Here is a 22,284-nt window from a genome sequence, read left to right on the forward strand (position 1 = left end):
TGGTGAAGTACAAAAGCCGAAGCTCCAAATGATTTTAAGTTTTTCTGATTCAGGCTAACAAAGTTGTAGCCCGTATGTTCTGGGTTCTTGCATGTACAAAACTTTATAGCTGAAATGTAAGAAAATTGAAACTTTCGATGAATTTGCAAGATGAGAAAAGAGAAAAAAATAGTTAATATAGTGACCATACTTGTAGAAGGAAATAGGGCACTGCTTATGCTATTTGAATCCCTTCTATAGTTTTAGCTTAAGATATGAACGTAATGAATTGTATACGTGGTGATGGAAAATGTGGCCTTGGTTTTATTTACTCAAATGTTTAGGCCTGGTTTGGTGTCTAGGTTTGGACTGGATTGGAATGGACAACCCGCTATAGTGAAGGTATGTTGATCATTTCCCTCTACCTTCAATATAACTTGAATTGTTTCTGAATTATCCAATCCATTCCAATCGTAGCCACCAAACGAGCCCGTAGAGTTCAGGCTTATGCTTTACATAACTATAGAAGTTATTATACTTATTAGGTGATTGGTATCCAAACTCCATGGAATGGTCTTGTCACATTGTTAGACTCTTGAGAGCTATTGCTTTTGGTTGTTAACTAAACTTAAAGGATTAAAAGCAGTGTGTCCTAGGTGCGGAATATCTTGTGTTCTGTTGAGGTAGTTAGGTCTACTGCTCAAACTTTAGTGGTTTTGGTAGATATTAAATCAACAGTTCCTTATTGACACTGGATTTTTAGCTTTTCTTGATGCAAATCAGATTCCGTCTTTCTTGACTTGTAATACCATATTGCCCGTGATGAATTCGAACATTTTCTAATCACATGATGTTGCAGGTGATGTGTACATGTTTGTCGTGCGTTAGAATTTTGAAAATTATTTGTATTTGATGTGGTAGTGAGCGTCCTTTTCTATTTGTTTTGATTTTGGGAGGAATGTTTTAGGGTGATACTAATTGGAGCTATAATATGAATCTCCGGTACCAGTATTTTGAGAATCCACTTGAACTAGGACTAGCCTTGTTTGTATTAACTCTTTGAACTAATTTCAGGGCGTTTACCTCGTTACCAAAATAAGAAAAAGAAAAATCATGTACAAGTATTTGAGAGTATATGTCAGGCATACGTGGGATTTGACTTTGGAAGACGTGGCTTTCAAAGACCAATCTCCACATTCTTTTAGTGTCGTTGTAAATTTGTTGTAGGGCGTTCTAATTCCCACCCGAACTCCAACCTCACCACCAAACACCAAATATGTGCACATATATAAGTACAAGAGCACATCTACGAAACTTAAACCACGACAACCATGGCTTCTCTCGTCGAAGGGTCCCCTTCCACACAATGTGCTGGACTGTGTAAAGGCCTAGCAGACATCGAAGACGAAGATGATCTCTTTGAGATCGATCTTGATTTGATTGACAGCGTTCCTCAAACACAGTACTACTGGAACAGGTATTTCACTGCGACCGGAAATGCACTGCTTGCCAATTGCCTACTGCCGGCCACCGACATCTCCCGTGCCATCCCCGTGGTTTCGAAGGCACTGTCGTCGTCGGAGCAGACTGGTAATGTTGTTATTGTCCCGCAAGCTGTGCCCTTGGGGCAGCTTCTAGGGTTGCCATTCCAGGAGGCATTTGGGCTTCACCTAAAGGAAGTGAAACAAATGTGCAATCCAATTAGGAAAAATGTTCCATCATTTGGACGTTGGGTCTGAACCATTATAAGGAAGTTATCATATTGTTTATCGGGGATAAGCGTCTCTTTTTCTTTTTTTCTTTTTTTTTGGTTAACATCGGGGATAAGTGTTTGTCTCCCACAATGTTCACTTATAATTACTTTTTTAATTTCTGTAATTTGTTGCTAACTTTTTAGTTTCTTTAATTCGTTGAATATTTTTTTCTTTTTTTGGGTAAACTAATTTGTTGAATACTTATGCTACAAAAAAAATCATCTAGAAATCGGGTTAACTGTAGCAATCATCCTTGAATTTTATCCCTTATTTAATTTTAGTGTCTGAACTCTCATATTAGTTTCTTTAGTTCTCAAAATTAATAATGTGTTGTCTCATTGCTCTTTTTCACTAGTGTTGTTTATTTTTCTGTTAAATCTAGGGGTATATAAGGAACTTCATCCCAATTCACCAAAAATAAATTTTAAAAATGAATTATAAGAAAGAAAAGAAAAACTAAAAAAAAAAAATCAGTTTTTATGTTGGTGAGAAAATTGAATATACCCCTAGATTTAACGTTTTACTAGCCTTTCTGCACACGCACACATGCATGCGAGAGGCATTTTTGTATCACGGGCGCTACGCGCCCCAAATATGTATTGTTTTAGATATTCTTATATTTCATAAGTGATTATTTTATAAATTGTGGGTGTGTGTCCATCACAACAATTTCTTATTATTTTCAATCATCTAATTTAGTCTTTTTGCACCTGCCCATTATACAGAAAAAAATGAAATTTATGAATTGCACACTAACCATTCCACATTTCTTTTGCTTGCTGATTATTATGGTGTCGTTTTTTTTGTTTGGCCGATAGAATTTGGTTTCACGAACTGAACTATGCCTGGTCATTATTATCACTTTGGTAATTACTGATTAACAAAAAAAATTAAGTTAATCAGAGTAGTTAGAATTCTCATATATCCATCAATATCGTTTTACCCCAATATATTGTACAAGAAGAAAACCAAGAGTTAGGTTCCTTAAAATCAAGAGTTGGGTTCCTTTGTCAATAAGGGATTAAAAATGGTGGATTTCATTTTCGTTTACTATGATAATGGTGTTATCGTTACCTATTGATAAAATTCCAAATAGACGTGTCTCTATTTTTACTCCTGGTTGGGAGATATCTGTCGGAGTAAAAATTATTGATCTAAGCCAATTGATTCTCAAAGAGTGGAAAAAGAAGAAGCATGAGCAGTATGTATTCTAAATTCTTTATTAAATTTGTTACAAGAAATTCTAACATTATATATACCTTCAATATATAGGTGGTGCATGAAAAAAGCTATAGAAAAATTAAAACCTTCAACAACTCCTCACATCATACGTATTTGGAATAAAGTCCAACAAATTAGGTACAACACCATTTCTTACTTATTTATTTTTAATGGCATTCTCTATATCATTCTACAAATTAATTATCTCAAATTAAAAAAAAAAGACAATTTATGGGTGCAGGAAAAAGGTTAATAGTGACCAAACAACTTTTCTAAATACGGTAAGTCTTCTCTTATTTTTATACGGAAGTATACTATAAATTCAAATCGCATTCAATTTTCAAATAGAATAAAATTGCAATTTTTGTTAGTTTTACAAGCATCACACCGGTCTCAAAGTACAAAGGTTGAAGTACAAGATTAAGGTAACATTTCTTACTATTTAATTTGAGAATTGTTATTGGCACTCCAAAAATCTCATTCTATACTCCAAACTTTCTATATTTGGAAAGAAAAATACACTTGTGAGGAGTGTAGAATGAGATTTTTGGAATGCCAATTAAAATTCCCTTTAATTTTGTAAACATGATTACAATTTGTTACCTCAAACTTGACAAATTATTTATTTTTCAGTATTCTAAAAGTAACTGGAGTAAAAGTATTGCCATGAGAAAATTGTCAAAGTTAAAGGTATTTAGGTTAAATTGCTTACAACCTTTTATATTTGGGATTGTGCATTATAGTTAGACTTCTTATATTATCATCATTGCTTGCAGATTAACCATGAAAATCTAAAGCATCAAGTGCAAGCAAATGGGTGGCAAGCATGGCTTTGATTTCACACGTAAACACTATGTTTACATATGTACATGTTGTCCATATTTTGATTTGCTTCATATATTAGGAGTTCATCCCTACTAGCCTAAAACTTTGACTGAAAACTTATGAATCTGAAAATTTTGATTTAAGGGCATTAAATGTTATCAACATGTATTTAGGAATGAAATTACATGTCGTATTTTCATATTTTTTTAATAGTTTATGTTTTCCCATTTTATCTTCATTGTTGTTTTAAAGGAAAAATAGTAAAATTGTATGAGAGATTACTCACATATGTGCAAATTGGATGAAATATATGCTGCTAAATTCTTCAACAAACATGGCAATATGACAATATGGCATGCATAACGATAACACCATAACGAAAATGAAATCCACCATTTTTAATCCCTTATTGACTAAGGAACCCAACTCTTGATTTTCTTCTTGTACAATATATAGGGGTAAAACGATACTAATGGATATAAGAGAATTCTAACTACACTAATTAACTTAATTTTTTTTGTTAATTAGTAATTACCAAAGTGATAATAAGCATAGTTCATGAAACCAAATTCTATCAGCCAAACAAAAAAAATGACACCATAATAATCAACAAGCAAAAAAATGTGGAATGGTTAGTGTGCAATTCATAAATTTCATTTTTTCTGTACATGGGTGGGTGCAAAAAGACTAAGTTAGAATACATACTACTCATGCTTCTTCTTTTTCCACTCTTTGAGAATCAGGTGGCTTAGATCAGTAGTTTTTACTCTGACAGATATCTCCCAACCAGGAGTAAAATAGAGACACATTTGTTTGGGATCTTATCAATAGGTAGTTCCTTCTTCATTTTTTATGGGTATTCTTGTAAATAACCTGAGAATGAAAATAAATAAATTTTAAAATTACCATAGCACACGTATATCACATTAATATAATCAAAATTGAAACTCATAATCTGACCAAAATTTTAAAAATGCACAATGAATATTTCAAAGGAAGAAGTTAAAAAACCCAAATGAAGCTAAACCTGGGAATTCATACAATTACATAGTATGCTTACATGGAAATGAGTAAAATGAGTACAACCATGCAGGAAAAAGAAGTGAAACCCCACCGATCTCATACGACTGTGCTTCCATCACCATGCTTATAGTATCCAATTAATGACAGCGTGCATGCTAAAAATTGAAGGAGATGGGGATTGAGCTCATATCATTCACAAACACAAAATAAAAGAGATCGAAGAAATAGAACAACTTAGAGAAGTGAAGAAGCTTTGGCCACATAATCGGAGGAGATGGGGAGTACATATAATGATAATGTAGCTAAAATGGAAAAAATGGGAATGTATGTGGGAATTGGGAAGTTACTGCTTGGTGGTGGGAGAACTTCATCGTTTTTTTTTAACTGACCACAACCTCTACCCTTTTTCTCCCACTTTGTTTCTTATTATTATTATTTTTAATATAATTTTATTAGATATTAATATCTTCTCCTAAAATGGAGGAGATACATTCATGTTCTTTTCTTATTTTTCCTTTTTTTCAATAAAACAAATTTTAATTTTCTGTTTAATATATCTCTCCTAAAATGGAGAGCAATTACGTTGTTTTTGTTTAATATAAATTTCTTAGATTTTTTTTAATATAATTTTGTTAGATATTAATATTTTCTCTTAGAATGGAGGAGAAGTTATTTTGTTCCTGTTGTTTTATCTGTTTCTTTTTTTCCACAAATTTTAATTTTTCTGTTTAATATCTCTCTCTCCTAAAATGGAGAGCAGTTATTCACCTTGTTGCCTTTTTTTACTTTATTTTTTAGTATTTTTCTCCTAAAATGATGTTCAATACAGTTATCTCTGACTTTAATATTTCATCCGAAAATGGAGGAGTTATTTCATGACGTCCCTTTACTTTTATTTGTCTTTTTGTTTAATATAATTTTGTGAGATATTAATATCTCATCCTAAAATGGAGGAGTTATCCACCACGTCCCTTTACATTTTTTTATTTTTTCAAATATATTTTTCTGTTCAGCATGGTTTTTTACGAGTTTATTCTCGTTTTCTGTTTTTTTTCTTTCTAATTTGGTTGTGAAGGAAACGTGAAAACATAAATATTAAAACTTGAAAACAGATCTAAAATATAGCAATAACCGTACTAATCAAAATGGAAGCATAAATATTCTATGTAATATTTGTTGAAATTCATGCATCAATAAATTAAGGTGAATAAAAGAGAAAAATAACTAAAAAAGAAACCCGGCTAGTCGAAATTTTTTTGTGGCACTTTCCCATCGATATCCATTTAAAAAACCAAACGATAACTACTCATAACTGCTAACTTTTAATTTGTTTTATCTTTAATTTGTTTTTTTTGCCTTTATCATTTATCTCTCTATCCTCTCAATAACTGCTAACTTTTAGAGGATAATTATCATGATTTTTTTATATTTTAATTACCATGTTTTGTTTCCAATACAGTTTTTGATAAGCTAAGCTGTTTTTTACATTTTTGTCCTCAATTTTTGGATTTGGATTGTGAAGGAAACATAGGCATATTCTTGGCATTTTGGAATGCTTGATCAAATTGAGGCTCTCACTTTATATATACCAGCATTTGCTTATACACTTTGTATGTATGAACACATTGTTTTAGAAAATGAGTAGGAGAGAGAGGGAGAGAAAGAGAACATGGAGGGAGTGGGAAGTTTTTGTTTTTGGTTTTTTATTAAATATTGGAGGTATTTTAACATCATTTGTAGGTGAGGTTTCAATAAAAAACAGTAAATTTTGGACCTATGAAATTACATTATTGCCCGTCATTTTTTTTTGTGTGATAGAAGGCTAAGTAGTCTTTTCATCCTCTTTTGGTTGACAAAAAGGGTTTCATTAATTAATAGAGATTATATAAACATAGGGATATTCTTGGCATTTTTGAATGCTTGACCAAACTGGGGCTCTCACTTTATATATACTAGCATTTACCTACACACTTTGTGTGTATGAACATATTTTTAGAAACTGAGAAGGAGAGAGAGAGAGAGAACGTGGGTGGAGTGGGAGATTATTTTTTTTGGTATTTTATTTTTATTTTTATATTGGATGTATTTTAACATCACCTGTAGGTGAGACTTCAATACAAAACAGTTAAATTTGGACATATGAAATTACATTATTGCCCATCATTTTTTTTGTGTGATAGAAGACTAAGTAGTATTTTCATCATCTTTTGGTTGACAAAGAGAATTTTATTAATTAATAGATATATATATATATATATAAACTTTTATTTTAAGAAATTGTTATTGGTATTCCAAAAATCTTATTCTACACTCTAAACTTTCTATAATTGTAAAGAAAATACACTTGTGAGAGTAGAAAATGAGATTTTTGGAGTACCAATAACACTTCTCTTATTTTATTATTATTTTATAACTTTTACTTTATTTTTAGTATAAAAAACTAATATAAGAGTCCAAAACCTAAAATTGAGTCCAGAACCTAAAATTCAACTAAGTAAAATTTACTACAATTAAGCCTATAAATTAACACGACCAATTTAATTCCTCTCATTGATTAATTGCTACAACAAGATGATGTTGTACCAATTGTGATTCACTTTCTCTCAATGAGTCCATTTGGTCAAAGGTATTTCCGATATTTGTAAGGTTTGAAATTTTTTTGATATGATCGATTTTTTTGTGAAAATTTCATAAAAATCAAAGAAAGATGGAAACGAGAACTTCACCTTATATCAGAGTAACTCTTAAACTTCGACTAAAATCGATACATTTCGTCGACATTATTAGGATATTGGTTAACATTTCCTAAAGTTTTATTTTAAATTCATGTTTTTGAGCAAATTTTTTTAATTTTCAGCGAAGGCAACCGATATTTTCACCGACATTGATATTTTAAACACTGGTCAGAATAAATCAAAGATGGAGGGAATTTAAAATTTTACTAAATAATTTTTCCTTAAAAATAAGTTACTAAATAATTTAAATCTAGTCTAACAAATTCCAAATTTGAAATGATGGGAATTTGTTTTGTTGGCTCGTAACCAGATTTAGCATGAAATGGACAAAAAAAATCTCCAGCCATGATCCGGCTAAAAAGATTCACCCGCTTTGGGCCACACAATGCAATCCAGGGAGCCTACGGCTACTTTTTCTGTGGGGCCCAGCCAGGTCGCTCCGGACCACATACGTAACGAAAAGCAAGGCGCGCTGGCATCATACCTTTTTTTGTCAGAAAACCGAATAAAAGGATTTTTTTAATTTGTTTTTTAAGAAAAAGTCCAAAATTAAAAAACCTAAAACCTAAAAAATAAATAAAAATAATGTCTATATGAAATGAGGATTATCTTCGAATACGATTTACGATGAACGAACACAATTAAAAAATTCGTTGAATTCTCATAAAAAGGATTCTCGTTCATCTATGTGTACCACACAGACTAGTATCACATGTTTCTACAAGCACATCCACACTTATTTCATTCAAAGATTTCCTACAAATTCTCTACTTAAACATTATGGTGGCAGTAGGGGCGGTGGTAGCGCGAACAATGTCAGGTTTTTTGTTGTTGTTTTTCAAACTCCTACTCTCGTGAAGATTTAGAAATAACAATTATCCAAAGAATTTAAATGCGATGACAAATTGAAAATTATAAGGCGAGCCAAGCTCATTCATTGGACTTCACCTTGAACAAAGGCCTCTTCATAAAAAACATGTCCTATAAAATCATGCCATTTATATAGCCGATTGAGGCGCGATCTTTTAAGGCCTCTTCACACGGAGTTCTAGCAATCAGAACATCTCCAAAATGTCTTGCATGAATTTTGAGAAATTTAAGATATGTTTGGTACTTTTTAGATTCGAAAAACACTTATTAAGTTTTACATCTTAAATACTTATTTGATAAAACTGTTTTAAAAAACTAATATCAAAATTAACGTGAAAATTAGCATACTTCTACAAAAACAAAAAATATAAGGTTTTAGAGTTTTTAAACCCCAAATCCACTACTGTACTAAAAAAAACTCCAAATCCACTACTTTGATCTCTCCTCTCGTCTCATCCCTGATTTTTTTTCTCTTTATCCTGTTGGACTCTCGTATCCTCCAAATCTCTCTCTCTCTCTTTCCTCCCTCCTCGCTCGAATTTCTCTCTCATCCCTCCTCCGAATATCTCTTCTATTTATCTCCTCTTGCTGCTCTTTCTCTCCTTCCACTCTACTGTTTGCCTCTCCTCTTTCTTTCTAATCTCCCTCTCATCCGACTCTCTCCTTGGATATCTTTGTCTGTCAAATTGAGTTGTATAATAACTTTCGAATTGATGGGAAATTGTTGTAGGATAGTTTTTCTTTTCTTTCTAATTATTAAAATATGAAAACAATTTTGAATCTCATAACAAACAAGTTTTTGGATCTTAAAAAAAATTATTCTTAAAATATGTTTTTAAGAAATGTTTTAAGAAATTCTGACATTTTTTTAATACGATACCAAGTAGACCCTTAGAATGCTGCGACAGTTTCGTGATAATTGTTTGTGTACATACGATGATTTTTTATATAGCGAAATTCGCATCACAAATCAAAAGCTGTAAATAAAAGTTTTTCAAATTGGTAAAATTCGATTGTTGAGCTTTCACAAGATATTTTCCATGCACAGTAAAGTATATCTTATAACTCATTTGAATTGATCCTTCCATTTATTAAGTTGTACAGGAACCTTCTATTTGAATTGATCTTAAAATAGAAGGGGAAAAAATTTGAAATTTTAATGAAAAGCTATCGGTACTGTTTATTTTAATAAAAAATTATATTTTTATACCAAAAAGTTAATTCTGGTACTATTTACTTTATTCTTTATTTTATTCTTATCGTTAAAACTCAAAATTTTCAAATATTTTTTTATTAATTTTTCAAAAAAAAATTATTATAGCGGTCAAGAATGTAGCTCTAGTTTCTCACCCTGACCTTTCTACTTTTCCACGCTCTCTTTACTTTTCCTCTTACACTGTAGCTAAAGGTTTGTACGATGTTGTATCATTAGGGTGGCAACTTTTCTCCAGATCAATTGAGTTCTTACTTCAAGTATTTCTAAATAGATTCATACATACATACATACATATACATACATACATACATATATATATATATATATATATGTTCGGAACCTTTTCATTTGGTCATTCTCATTCAATTTTTTCTTTTCTCTTTTATTTTGCAATGTTGTATAATGATCAAAATCGTCTATTTTGGGTAAAAGCTGAAAAAGTAAAACAAGAAGATTTGAGAAGATTACTAGCATCATCATGTATCTAAACTACTTATTAACAAAATTTGCTTTATCAATAAAAACAGACTGAAAAGCCAATTTGGTATTTTATCACAAAATAAAATTATAGACGCTAATATAATTTACCACAAATCAAATTTGTTGTTTTTTTTTTATTTTTTATTCTTAACCATCAAAACATAACCTTTCACTTCCTCTTTATTTTATTTTTTTATTCACACACACGTGGACTACATTCTAGCCAATAATTTATCCCTTACATAAATGTACCAATACCCCATAGAAAACCACGTACTTAATTATCTGTTCTTTTACAAGATTGGACTGGACGTGGTGTGACTGCACGGTGTCAAATCCTACATATTTGTTCTTCAAAATAAACGTGCAAAATATGAAACCCTAACTGGACTAGTTAAAGCCATTACTCAGAGGGCCTTCTACTTTTCCAGTTGAAATGGAAGCCAAAAACCTAAAAAGACAAATAATGGGATAATTACTTTGGTTGGTTCTTCCTCCCCCCCCCCCCCCCCCCCCCCCCCCAAGTGGACGAGGAAAAGTCAGTTCTCAGAGGGTTCTTAATTGTCTTTGCAGTTAAAAAAGATAATTAAGAACCCTATAAAATATGATCAGATGCAACTTATTGAAACATTCAGAAAATATGACATAAAATCTGACCGAAGACCCAGAAATTACACACAGCAGGAGTACCTGCTCTCTCTCTCTCTCTCTCTCTCTCTCTCTCTCTCTTAATTAACTTGTGGAGTTTATTCTTGTTACATGTAAGCAATTGTGGCCTACTGGGGAGGATATTAATTAAACACAAATTTATTCAAGGGACATTTTAAATGCGATCCCTAACTATTAATATTATTTGATTAAAACTTTGTTGGTTTTTAATTTTTGATCGAAATCCTTAAAATTAATGTGATAATGTATTTCTATGTAGGTTACTATATTTTTTTAATTAAAAATTAAAATTTATAGTTGTTTGTATTAATGAGATTTTAAATAAAAAACCCATAATTTGTGGATTAAATTTATTAAAATATAAATTATACTCTCCAATAGTTGTGTGTATGTGTGTATATATATGCATATAAACATGGGTACATTCATAAAAATTAACAAAAAAATTATTGTACCAAAATATGGTACATTCTTCAAAATCACCAAAAAAAAAAAAAAAAAAAGATATTAAGCTTAATAACAGTAGTAAATTTCTTTGATTAAACTTGACATGGATACATTCTCAAATCAAGAAAAAGAATGTACCCATATAAGTTTAAAAATGGATTAGAAAAAAGAATTGAATAGAGTTTATATATATATATATATATATATATATATATATATAAAAGGGTACATTTTACATACAACGAATTGGTATATTTAAGAATTGGTACATTTTAAGATTAAAAAATTAAAAAATTACATGAATGGGTACATATAATGTCACATCCCGACCCGGGACGGATCACTTCCCGAGCCCGCTCCACCACCGTAGCACGATATTGTCCGCTTTGGGCCCTGACCACGCCCTCACGGTTTTGTTTTTGGGAACTCACGAGCAACTTCCCAGTGGGTCACCCATCATGAGATTGCTCTAGCCCCCTTCTCGCTTAACTTCAGAGTTCCTACAGAACCCGAAGCTAGTGAGCTCCCAAAAGGCATTGTGCAAGGTAGGGATGGGAATATATATTTAAGGATCACTCCCCTGGGCGATGTAGGATGTCACAATCCACCCCCCTTAGGGGCCCGACGTCCTCATCGGCACACACACGGCCAGGGTTAAGCTCTGATACCAATTTGTCACATCTCGGACCGAGGCGGATCACTTCCCAGGCCCGCTCCACCACCGTACCACGATATTGTCCGCTTTGGGCCCCGACCACGCCCTCATGGTTTTATTTTTGGGAAATCACACGAGAACTTCCCAATGGATCACTCATCCTGGGAGTGCTCTCGCGCGCTACTCGCTTACCTTCGGAGTTCCGATGGAACTTGAAGCCAGTGAGCTCCCAAAAGGTCTCGTGCTAGGTAGGGATGAGAATATACATTTAAGGATCACTCCCCTGAGTGATGTGAGATGTCACATATAAGATTAAAAAATTAGAAACCTTTTTATAAAAAATAAGGGATACAAACTTATTCTAATTTTTTTTTTTTTTTTGGAAATGTTTTTAATTGAAAATTGGTTAAGAGTTCAATAAATGTGTGAGATTAAAATCCTAAATCAATTAGGGTTTTTTTATTAACACCCCACATATTGTTGAATACACCCCACATAAATATGTATTATTAAATCACTCATGTATATTAACATGAAATGACTATTTAGCCCCAAAAAATTTAAAAGAAATTTAATACAAAAATTATTTACTAATATGAACCCTAACTCTAAATTTGTTGTCTAAACCCGAACCCTAAAATCTTAAAACCCCTAATTGACAAAAACCCCCAAACTGATAGAAACCTAAACCCCAAAAATAAAAAAAAAATGTTACGAATTCATAACTAGACATACTTCATTATGGATTTTGTAAGAACTACAACATTTTTTTGTTATCAAAATCTATAACTACTCCAAAAAAAAAAAAAAAAAAAAAGAATAAATCCATTATAATATAAACAAATTTTTCTCTAAGTGGTAAGCTTGGCAGTCGACACTACTTTCTTTTAAGTTTTGTACAGGAAAAAGAATTGAACCCATTATAATCTTCCCATTATGATTTTGGAAAAAAAAAATCCACGCATATCCTATTATTCTTTTTTGGGTCAAAATTTTGTGAGATTGACTTTAGAAGAGTAACAGAGAGGGATACAAATTTTGGATTTGTCCTCTACCAGTAAAATAAACCGACAATCGAATGTCATGTAGTCGACCTCATAATTAGCATTTACATGTTTAGTGAGAGTCTTGAAATTTGGAGGTGTGGTGAGAATGAACAATGAGAGAATGTTGAATGTATGTGAAGAATGTGGGGTGTATGTAGAAAGTTTGGGTGTGAGGGTAGTACAAGAAAGTATGTGGGATGTACTAAGATAAATTTTGATTGAAAAAGTAGATGAGGGGTGTATTTACTATGAGGAGTGTATTCAACAATATATGGGATGTTAATAAAACAACCCATCAATTATTAATTTTTATTTTAAAAATTATGTAAATTCATTATTGTATTAATGCTAAGGAGTTTGATCAAAATCTGAAAACTAGTAAGATTTCAGTCAATGAACATTAGTAATTAGGAATTTGATACTAATTTTTCCTTTATTCAATCAACATACATATGGATGGAGGAGTTTTGGGTGGAGGTAGATTGTTTGCCCTCCTTTTACCATGTCATTCACATCCTCTTCTATTTGTGCGGTCACGATTAAAGCACGTTAACATTTTATATTCATACTGCTTTTTATCTTATTATCTCTATAAAAAATTAATATAAAATATTAACGTGACTTAACCATGATCGCATAATATAAGAGGGATGGGAGGAGCATGGTAATGGAAGGACAGACAATCTGCCTCTTTTGAGTAGCCATTTAAGAACCCCATAAAATCTGATCAGATGCAACGTGAAACCTTCAGAAAATTCTATATAAATTCTGATTGGACAGCAAGAAAATTACTTAGTCAAGCACACACAGTAGGAGTACCTTCTCTCTCTCTCTTAATTAACTTGTGAAGTTTATTCTTGTTACTGCATCATGAAAGTACGTAATAGTGGCCTAATAGGAAGAATATTAATTAAGCACATTTATTTGATTAATATATGGATGTAGGAGTTTTGGGTAGCTACTGGCTAGCGTCTTCTAGCTGCACCTTCTCTCTGCGCATTGAAGTAAACGGCAGCGACAGGAAGACCCAGGTCATTTTCAGCCGCGAAGCTTCGAGTGCTGAAGCAATCCCTTGAGGAAGGTGGGTTGATTGATTGTCTTCGTTTCTGCTTGAAGAGAACAAACACAAACCTGTGGATGCCAATGTTGGGCCTTGGCATCTCGTAGCTCAGCGCCTCTCTTCCTGTTAATACAATTAATTAAAGGGTTCTTTACACATAAGACCTATGCAATTCCTGTTTCTTAAACAAAAACTCATCTAATATTATCAACATCCAAATAAAACACAAATTTAAAATATATATTACCATGTAGATAGATAGGTGACCTACTTTTTTTTATTTTTTATTTTTATTTTATTTTATAGCAAACGATATTATTCATATTAAGAAGAACGAGGTGGGCTAAGCCCTCATAATAAGTTAACAATGATGTGATTCAAACTAGTCTTTGGCGAGAATCGTTAAGACCTCTCACTTACAAATGGAGATGAATGATACTAGATCATAATACTAAGTGGTAGATAAGTGACCTTTTATCACAAAAATATTTATAATTTATGCCACAACAGTACCAATCATGTCAATCAAATAACATTCATATATTTTATAGGTAAATCATTTTGCATGTATTGTTTTTATTATTATTATTATTATTTTAACCTAATTTACCTATATTTATATCCAAAATATAGATGAATTAATTTGAATCAATTAATATTCTTTTATTTTTAGATGAATTATTTTGCATATATTATTACACATATACTAGACAATTTTATTGTTAATATATATGCTAGATGAAGCCAAACACTGTGTATGTGTAAATATAAAATAATTTAAAAAAAAAAAATATATATATATATATATATATATATGGAAAATAGAGAGAAATTGTCTTTTCTCTTTTTTTTTATTAACAAAAAGAATTTTGTTAATAAGTAGTTTAGATATGTGTGTAAATAATTTAGTTATATTTTGTACGCAGATTATTTTGGACATGTATTAGTCAATTGAAAGAACAGGAAACACTAGTCACTTAGTACTACGGTCAAGTAGTGTTTTTTTTCACTTGTAAGTGAGATGTCTTAGGTTCAATTCTCGCCAAAGACGAATTTGAACCACATTATTGCTAGCTTATTATGAGGCTAAATCCACACCCCTTATCCCTTAGTATAGATAATATTGTTTAAAAAAAAAACACTATGAATGCTCTTATGTAGGACTTACCAAATGCGGCATCTGTAGTGCCTGGAATGTCTGTCACAATCCTGTTTAGTTCAGATTAGAGAAATTTGTGTTAGTTTTGTACTTGACAACTTTCCTTCTTTATAGCTCTTTTTGTTTCATTTTCTCATATGAAAAAATAAATAAATAAACAAGGACAAAAATACGGTGCATTGGTGGTATAACAAGTACAGACCGCGCACCCTAATTTTTGTTAGTTTTGTACTTAACAATTTTTCCTTCTTTATAGCTCTTTACAGTTTGAAGTTTCGGTTGATGCTTAACAAGTACATAAGGACTCTGTAATATTGCCGACAGGTTTTTTCATCATCTTTTTGATGAAAATGCCTACATGTTTTTAGGGCTTTTGGAAATGATGGTACTTCATGAGAACACTGTAATTTTGTTCGTTAGTTTTGTACTTAACAATTTTCCCTTCTTCATAGCTCTTTACAGCATGAAGCTTTGATTGATGCTTAACAAGTACAGAAGGAGTCTCTAATATTGCCGACAGGTTTTTTCATCATCTTTTTTTATGAAAATGCCTACATGTTTCTAGGGCTTTTGGAAATGGTGGTACGTCATGAGAATCTAGGTTAACCTTCCACTTTAAAGCTAGGTTAAGTAATTTCACAGTGTGTAACCCAAAATAAATAAATAAAGAGAAAATAAATTCACAGTGCAGGTGCTCCGTTTAGATAAGGATCACTAGGTTCAGCATATATACCAGTGCAGGTGCTCCCTTAGATAAGGGTCACTAGGGCCAGGACAATCTGGGTCCGTCATCACCTGCAAGATTAAGAAAACTATCACAGGACTTCAAAACAATAACATCATCAAATTATATGCCAGTAGGTGAGACTTAGGGTTAGGGAGTAATACAACGATGGTAAAACATAAACAAGAACTAATCAATTCATTAAAAACAGAACAATATATACCAAAGTAAAGAAAGATCTCAACTCCCCTCCTTGAATCTCAACTCTAGGTTTGGCTGTGACAACAGAAGGAAAGAGCTCAAGTCCATTGCAGACTAGCTTGGTGTTGTAAGTGACAGACATGTGTGTTGTTGGAGTGAAGGAATCAAGAACATCTCCTATCACTCTCCCAACAACTAGAGGCTCCGGGACTCTTGCCATTTTAAGAGAAGAGAGTAGTACTTCTAATATTGCTTGGAAGTGGAATCCTTGTATGGTGTATTTATAGTGTTTTCATGTACACAGCGAGCTAATTACTTTAGATCTCTAGCTAATGTGTTTTGAGAGAAGAAGAGAAGAAGAATAGTGTATAGGAATATTAGAATATGGACGTCTAAAAGACATTGCTGGCAACTCTCCCCAACTCCCCACCCTTCTTTCTCTATGTCACATCAAGATTTTTTAGTGGTTTGCTTCCATTCTTATATGTTTAATGGCTGAATTAAATTGAGTTTGTAAATCCCTTTTTGAGAGGACTCACCGTTGTAAAAATTAGAGTATTTAACTCAAATGTTAAGTGGTCAACTCTACATTCTAATTATATTTTTCTCCACTTGTAAGTGAAATGTCTTAAGTTAAACTCTTACATGATGAGTTCGATATCAAATTATTGCTATCCTATTGTGTGGGCTAGACAAACTTCATCACACAATATCATTGTGTGTATAAAAATAAAAAGAAAACTCAAAATTAAGTGACATGCTTGTATGCAAGAATATATACTGCTTATACTCACAACGTAATTAAAAATTAATCAGAGAAATGTTATACACATTTTATACACAGAATGTATGCAAGAATTTTTTTTGATAACATTTGTGGAGCCAAAAATAATTCTAACAATCCTGAAGACGACATGTGAATTTTTTCCCAAAGAAGACAATAATGCCCTCATTAAATGGGCAGGACCTCCAAATATTGCCACATTCAACATCCATAGAGGCTTAAGTAGCTAACTATGACATCACCAAGCCCCTTTGCTCGTGGATGGAAGAAAAGTCAAAGACATTAAAATATGATTAATTTGCTAAAAAAGAGGATTAATCATCTAACCCTATCATTAATACATTCTTGATTGAATATCAACTCAAACAAGTAAGGAATCCTCATCACAATTAATCAATGATACATACCTTGTCATTCCAAGATATTATCTGCTAATTAATATCTTTGGGATTATTTTTTCCTCATCTACCCTACGGATGGCACTGCCCAGTGGGAAGCTACCACATGTAGGGCAAAACCCTACCATTTCCGCCGCCTCCCTATAAATAGCCCATCTCAACCATTTTTTTGGTAAGCTTTTGCTACACATACAAGCCCTAAAATTCTCTCTTTTTAGAGAAATTGACTTAGGCATGAAAGATCAATTGGCCATACCCTCCTCCCTCACCTCGTGGGCACGTGTGGCTTTGGCATTGAACAAATGTGTTTTTTTGTCTTGTAGATATAAATTCGTCCTGATTGAAGATGATAGATTTTGTTTCCACAAGATCGATAGATTTTGCTATCACAACATGCATATTATACTTATATTTCGTGTGATCCAACCCTCTATATTTGTGTGTGCCTCCCATATTAATTGGGTCCCTTGGAATTTTTTTATTTTTTTGAAACAAACGATATTATCTACACTAATGAAAGGGGGTGAGCTTAGTCTCACAATTGATTAGTAATAATATGGTCCAAATTTGTCTTTTGCGAGAATTGAACCTAAGACCTCTCATTTACAAATGAAGATGATTAATATTACTAGACCGTAGTACTAAGTGACGGGTCCCTTGGAATTAGTTCTTGATTGGTTGTAAACCTAATTATTGAATATTTTGATAAAAAAATAAGGGGGGATAATTTTCCTTAGTTAGGCCAGAAAATCATTATATAATCCTGCACGGTGGGGGTCCTTAATTTGTCATAGCTGTCAAGTCTTACCAATATTTTATAAAAACAACATAAAGTAATTAAAAGCAACAAATTGCCTAGAAGTATTCCTGAACATTCACAATCTAATCAAGGAAAATCTTATCTTTTGCAGTTAGGGTAATGAAAATTTTGAAATGGAAATATACCGTTGAATGGATGCATAATGTACACGGGTTTTATCATTTTTTCAGAGATTCTGTCTCTTAAGAGATCTCTTTTAACTTTTTAAGAGATGAGTCACAAGAGAGCATAAAGGAACTCCACCTGCTCTCTGAGTGCCTGCTGCCAAGCTGCTAGTAGTGCTGAGAGGGCATCTCAATGACTCAAAGTAGCAAAAGCAGAGAATTCAAAGAACTTCCCAGATTGGCAATGAGAGGAGGAAGCGAATTTTCCATAACTAGCCAAATTAGTACCTTGTTTTGTATTTTTTTTTCTGTATATCCCACCAGTACCTCATCTGGAAATGTTTTTACTTTCCATAACTTGAAGCCAAAGTACTTTTGTTTTTCTTTCTACTGCTTGCACCAGCACAGCACCACACCATGTTTTCTTTAATCCCTTTATTTCTTTGGTGGTTTATTTAATTAATTAATTAATTTCCTCTTTTTCTCCTCAGGATCGATTCTTTGCTATATTGTTCCCTGTGTTATATAATTACTTAAGTTGGAGGAGACCTTCATATAATTTATCACTATCTATACCTTTTTGTATGAATTATATGATGAACGTGTGGAACCGCAATTTGTCTTCTCGTCACATTCTAGTCACAATAACGGGACGTAAAAGGAACAGTAAATGGCAAAATGATTCTCTTAACTTAATGTAATGAAGAATGATTTAGGATTTAAGCCCAAAAAAAAAAAAAAAAATTTACGGTACTCTTTAAATAAAATGGTACTATACTATTATTTTAATAAAAGTATCTCATCAAAAATTTTTTTCACCATCTCATAAGAATTGTCAGGCATAGAATAATATTGTTCACTACTTTACCAATGTTGACGGAAGTTATTATTAGTGAACATTATAAAATTACGCCACCCACTATAATTCCCAAAATGACCTTTAATATATGCATACATATGAAATTATAAAATTGTCTCTTAAAAATATAAACAAATAATAAGTAAATGAAAAACACTAAGGTCTATAAATTCAAATGGAAACAACAGAAGTATCCGAATTCAAAAAAATTCGACAACAACAAATTCAAAAATACGATGGACAAATTCAAATGACCCACACACAAATTATTCTTCTACCTTTTAAAACCCCTTTGGGCATGGTCAGGGTACCTTTATCTCTCGTTATCAATTGAATAATGGAAACATAATCTTCTACCTCTTCCGTAGAAGCGTCATCTTCCACATGTTCAATGAAAAAGTCATCTTCTAAGTCCATTGATATTTTTTTTACTTTCTCTGAACGAAAGGAGATGAAAATATGAGTTATGGTTTACGGTAGACAAATCGTCTCCCACACCCATTTTTTTTTTTAAATTAAGCAAAACAAGATAATTAATGTCCTTATCAGTCTTTTTGCAAATGGACAAAATTGTAATTAAAAATTCATTAAAAGGTGGTGGGAAGATAAGACATTAAGGTGGGAATAACATCACTCTTATTATTATTATTATTATTTTGTTTTTTTTTGTGTTTTTTACCTTCATGTTCAATAGGATGATAACATGACGTGAATATTCAATATCTGAAGTACAAGAAGGTAATGTCATCTTCATCCAAGGGCTAGGCCACTTTCAGTCCAGATTTGTGCAAAACTCTTCTCTAGTTAAAGGCCAAAAATGTCATGCTCAAGACCTGAGGTTGGTGAAAAAATTAATCCCGCACCCAGTGTGAGAGTAAAAATGAAAAAAAAAAAAAAAACAATATACGGTGTTGAAAATAAATTCCACTCTTATAAAGATAACTCTTGTAATTCTTACAAGTGTACAAAAATAATAAAATCCTATCCCGCTCTTTTATAACAATTTCAATCCATTTGCTCTTCGTTAATCTTGTACTGAACCTGCAAGGTCTAAAATGTAAAGGGTGAGTGAAATCACAACTCAGTAGGGACATAAGTCTTACTAGTGATAAATGTCAAGGCTAACCAAGTGTGAGGCAACACGCAATTCAATTGGATAATGTTAGGATAACCAAATTTCTAAACCAAATTTGCAAACCAAGTTATGTGTCACGAATAAGAGATAAGCATGTTAACCGACAGTTAATTAATAATCTAATCATTTACAACCACATCATGTAGTTTGCAAATTTGGTTTAAAAAATTTGGTTTCCCTAGTATTACCCAATTTAATTATATCATGTTATCAAATATTAACAACATAAATTATATTTTATGAATGCAACTCAATTTCAATTAGCCAACTCGTTAATCTATATAATAAACAAGCTGAGAGCTTTTACTTGACAAATAATTGAGACACAGAAAGAAAAAAAAATCTATATAATAAACAAGCGGACTTACACGTCCTATACCATGCATTTATCACTATATGGATGGTTTGAGTGCTCTATTATTATACAAATTAATCCATGTAACTCAATCATCTCAGTTAGCTTTTGTTAGTCTTCTTGTTCTTCTTTCCATCACCAGAGTGTCTACTACTTCATACCAAACTGAGATTTTGTTTTTTGCAGGAAAATCCCTTCTATGCAGTTCCCTCTGGTGCAATGGAAACCTATAGAAAATCAATCGAATCTTATTTGGTTCAGTTTGAGGTAAATGCAATGTGCACTAGTGTTATTGATTAGGTGCTTCCTGTTTCTGGTTTCTCCAAGGATTTATCGTATTTACCAGAATATGCTCTCGTGTACGAGTATCCCACAAATGAACATGGCGATCTAATCCCCCACTTGCCAAATACCGACCATCAGAACTAACTGCTAGTGCTAAAACATGTTTACTATGCTGTTTAGCTCGACCTTGTGGATCCTTGACCCCATGGGACTTTACTACTGCATCACTAGGCCATAGATACTTTTCACTTTTCCCATAATTTCAATTTTGTTGTACTTGATGGTCCCTACGAGAGTTGGACTCCACCGCACAAAAGGATATTTTCATATCCCCATCCCTATCTCGAATAAACAAATCAAATCCATCTGCTCCAATATGAAGTGATACATGCATATAATCAACACATCATGATATCAACATTATCGAATATAACAAATAATATATCAAAGTTTCAATATAAATAAGTATACCACTTATAAACATACCAAGTATAATGTATACTTAAACAAGACAAATACCTTAATATTGATAAGTTTTCCAAAAAAAAAAACTCCTAACTGAATTCAAAACTAACGTTGTGCCCAAATGCCAAACTCCAGGACCTTGAGAAAGCTCCTTGATCACTCCTCACGTCATGTATTTCTTCCGCTCTTTCTTCTCATCTTCTCTCTTTCATTCACTTTCCATCTCTACGTAAACCATTGCATGCTGCTTTATGGTGTAAATACTTTATACTACAAATGAAGAGGCCAACACTAGCCTCTAATTGGTTTGCTTCGGTGGCTACAGATCAAAACGAAATGAACTATAATGACACTAATCTAGATCCTCCAACAAGCTAATGTGTGGTGATGTTAATCGACATTGGATTGACAAGTGGCTCCCCCATATATGAAGATATAATACAAGGCACGTCCAAATAGGTAGAGATAGTCATCATCTAAAATGGTTATGGAAGTCTATAATCACTATAATATTGCCACAACCCCTCAACCAACTCGTAAGTCTACAGGAATTTCTTAAAGGGATTTAATTGATAAGCTAAAGTAGATAGGCATGCTAACAACTACAAGGTTGTTTCGAACTTTCGATATCACGTAGCCTTTTCCAATAAAATCCAATCAACTCAAGAAAACATATACATATATACATACTGTTGAAATCCCACGTCGGCTAGAGAAAGAAACAAATAGGAGTTTAAATATCTTAACCTTATTCTAACTAACACAAAGATTTTTTGTGATAAAATCTCACACCTAACGGATTGTGTAGATGTTAATTACCAAGTTAGGGATGGTATCGATGTTGTTGGAGTTGGGCCCTCGACCCGTCTCTCTGATAATTCAACATGGTATCAGAGCTAGGGAGCGGGCCTGTTTTGTATTGCCACGTGATGGGTGGGTCCCCTTGGTCGAGCGTGATAATGGTGGTACCTTTGGCCCCGTGTGTAGGGTGAGTCCCCTTGACTCCATGTGCTTG

At 32.6% G+C, this 22,284-nt stretch overlaps 1 protein-coding gene across 2 annotated transcripts; it reads right to left on the bottom strand.

The window, feature by feature from the left end:
- Positions 1–13,761: 13,761 nt before the first annotated feature.
- On the bottom strand, positions 13,762–16,313 carry LOC137713661 (protein TERMINAL FLOWER 1-like). 2 transcript variants are annotated; one of them, XM_068452988.1, is made up of 4 exons: positions 16,087–16,313; positions 15,873–15,934; positions 15,149–15,189; positions 13,762–14,103 (listed from the first exon to the last, which is right to left on the bottom strand). In XM_068452988.1, the coding sequence occupies exons 1-4, from the start codon at positions 16,282–16,284 to the stop codon at positions 13,886–13,888; spliced, it is 519 nt and encodes a 172-aa protein (XP_068309089.1). In that variant the 5' UTR covers positions 16,285–16,313; the 3' UTR covers positions 13,762–13,885. The 2 variants fall into 2 exon arrangements, with proteins under 2 accessions (XP_068309089.1, XP_068309091.1); XM_068452990.1 differs by having other exon boundaries at positions 13,886–14,099; positions 15,145–15,189; positions 16,087–16,284.
- Positions 16,314–22,284: the final 5,971 nt, after the last annotated feature.

Source organism: Pyrus communis, chromosome 13 (genome assembly GCF_963583255.1).
Source record: "Pyrus communis chromosome 13, drPyrComm1.1, whole genome shotgun sequence".
Lineage (NCBI taxonomy): Eukaryota > Viridiplantae > Streptophyta > Magnoliopsida > Rosales > Rosaceae > Pyrus > Pyrus communis.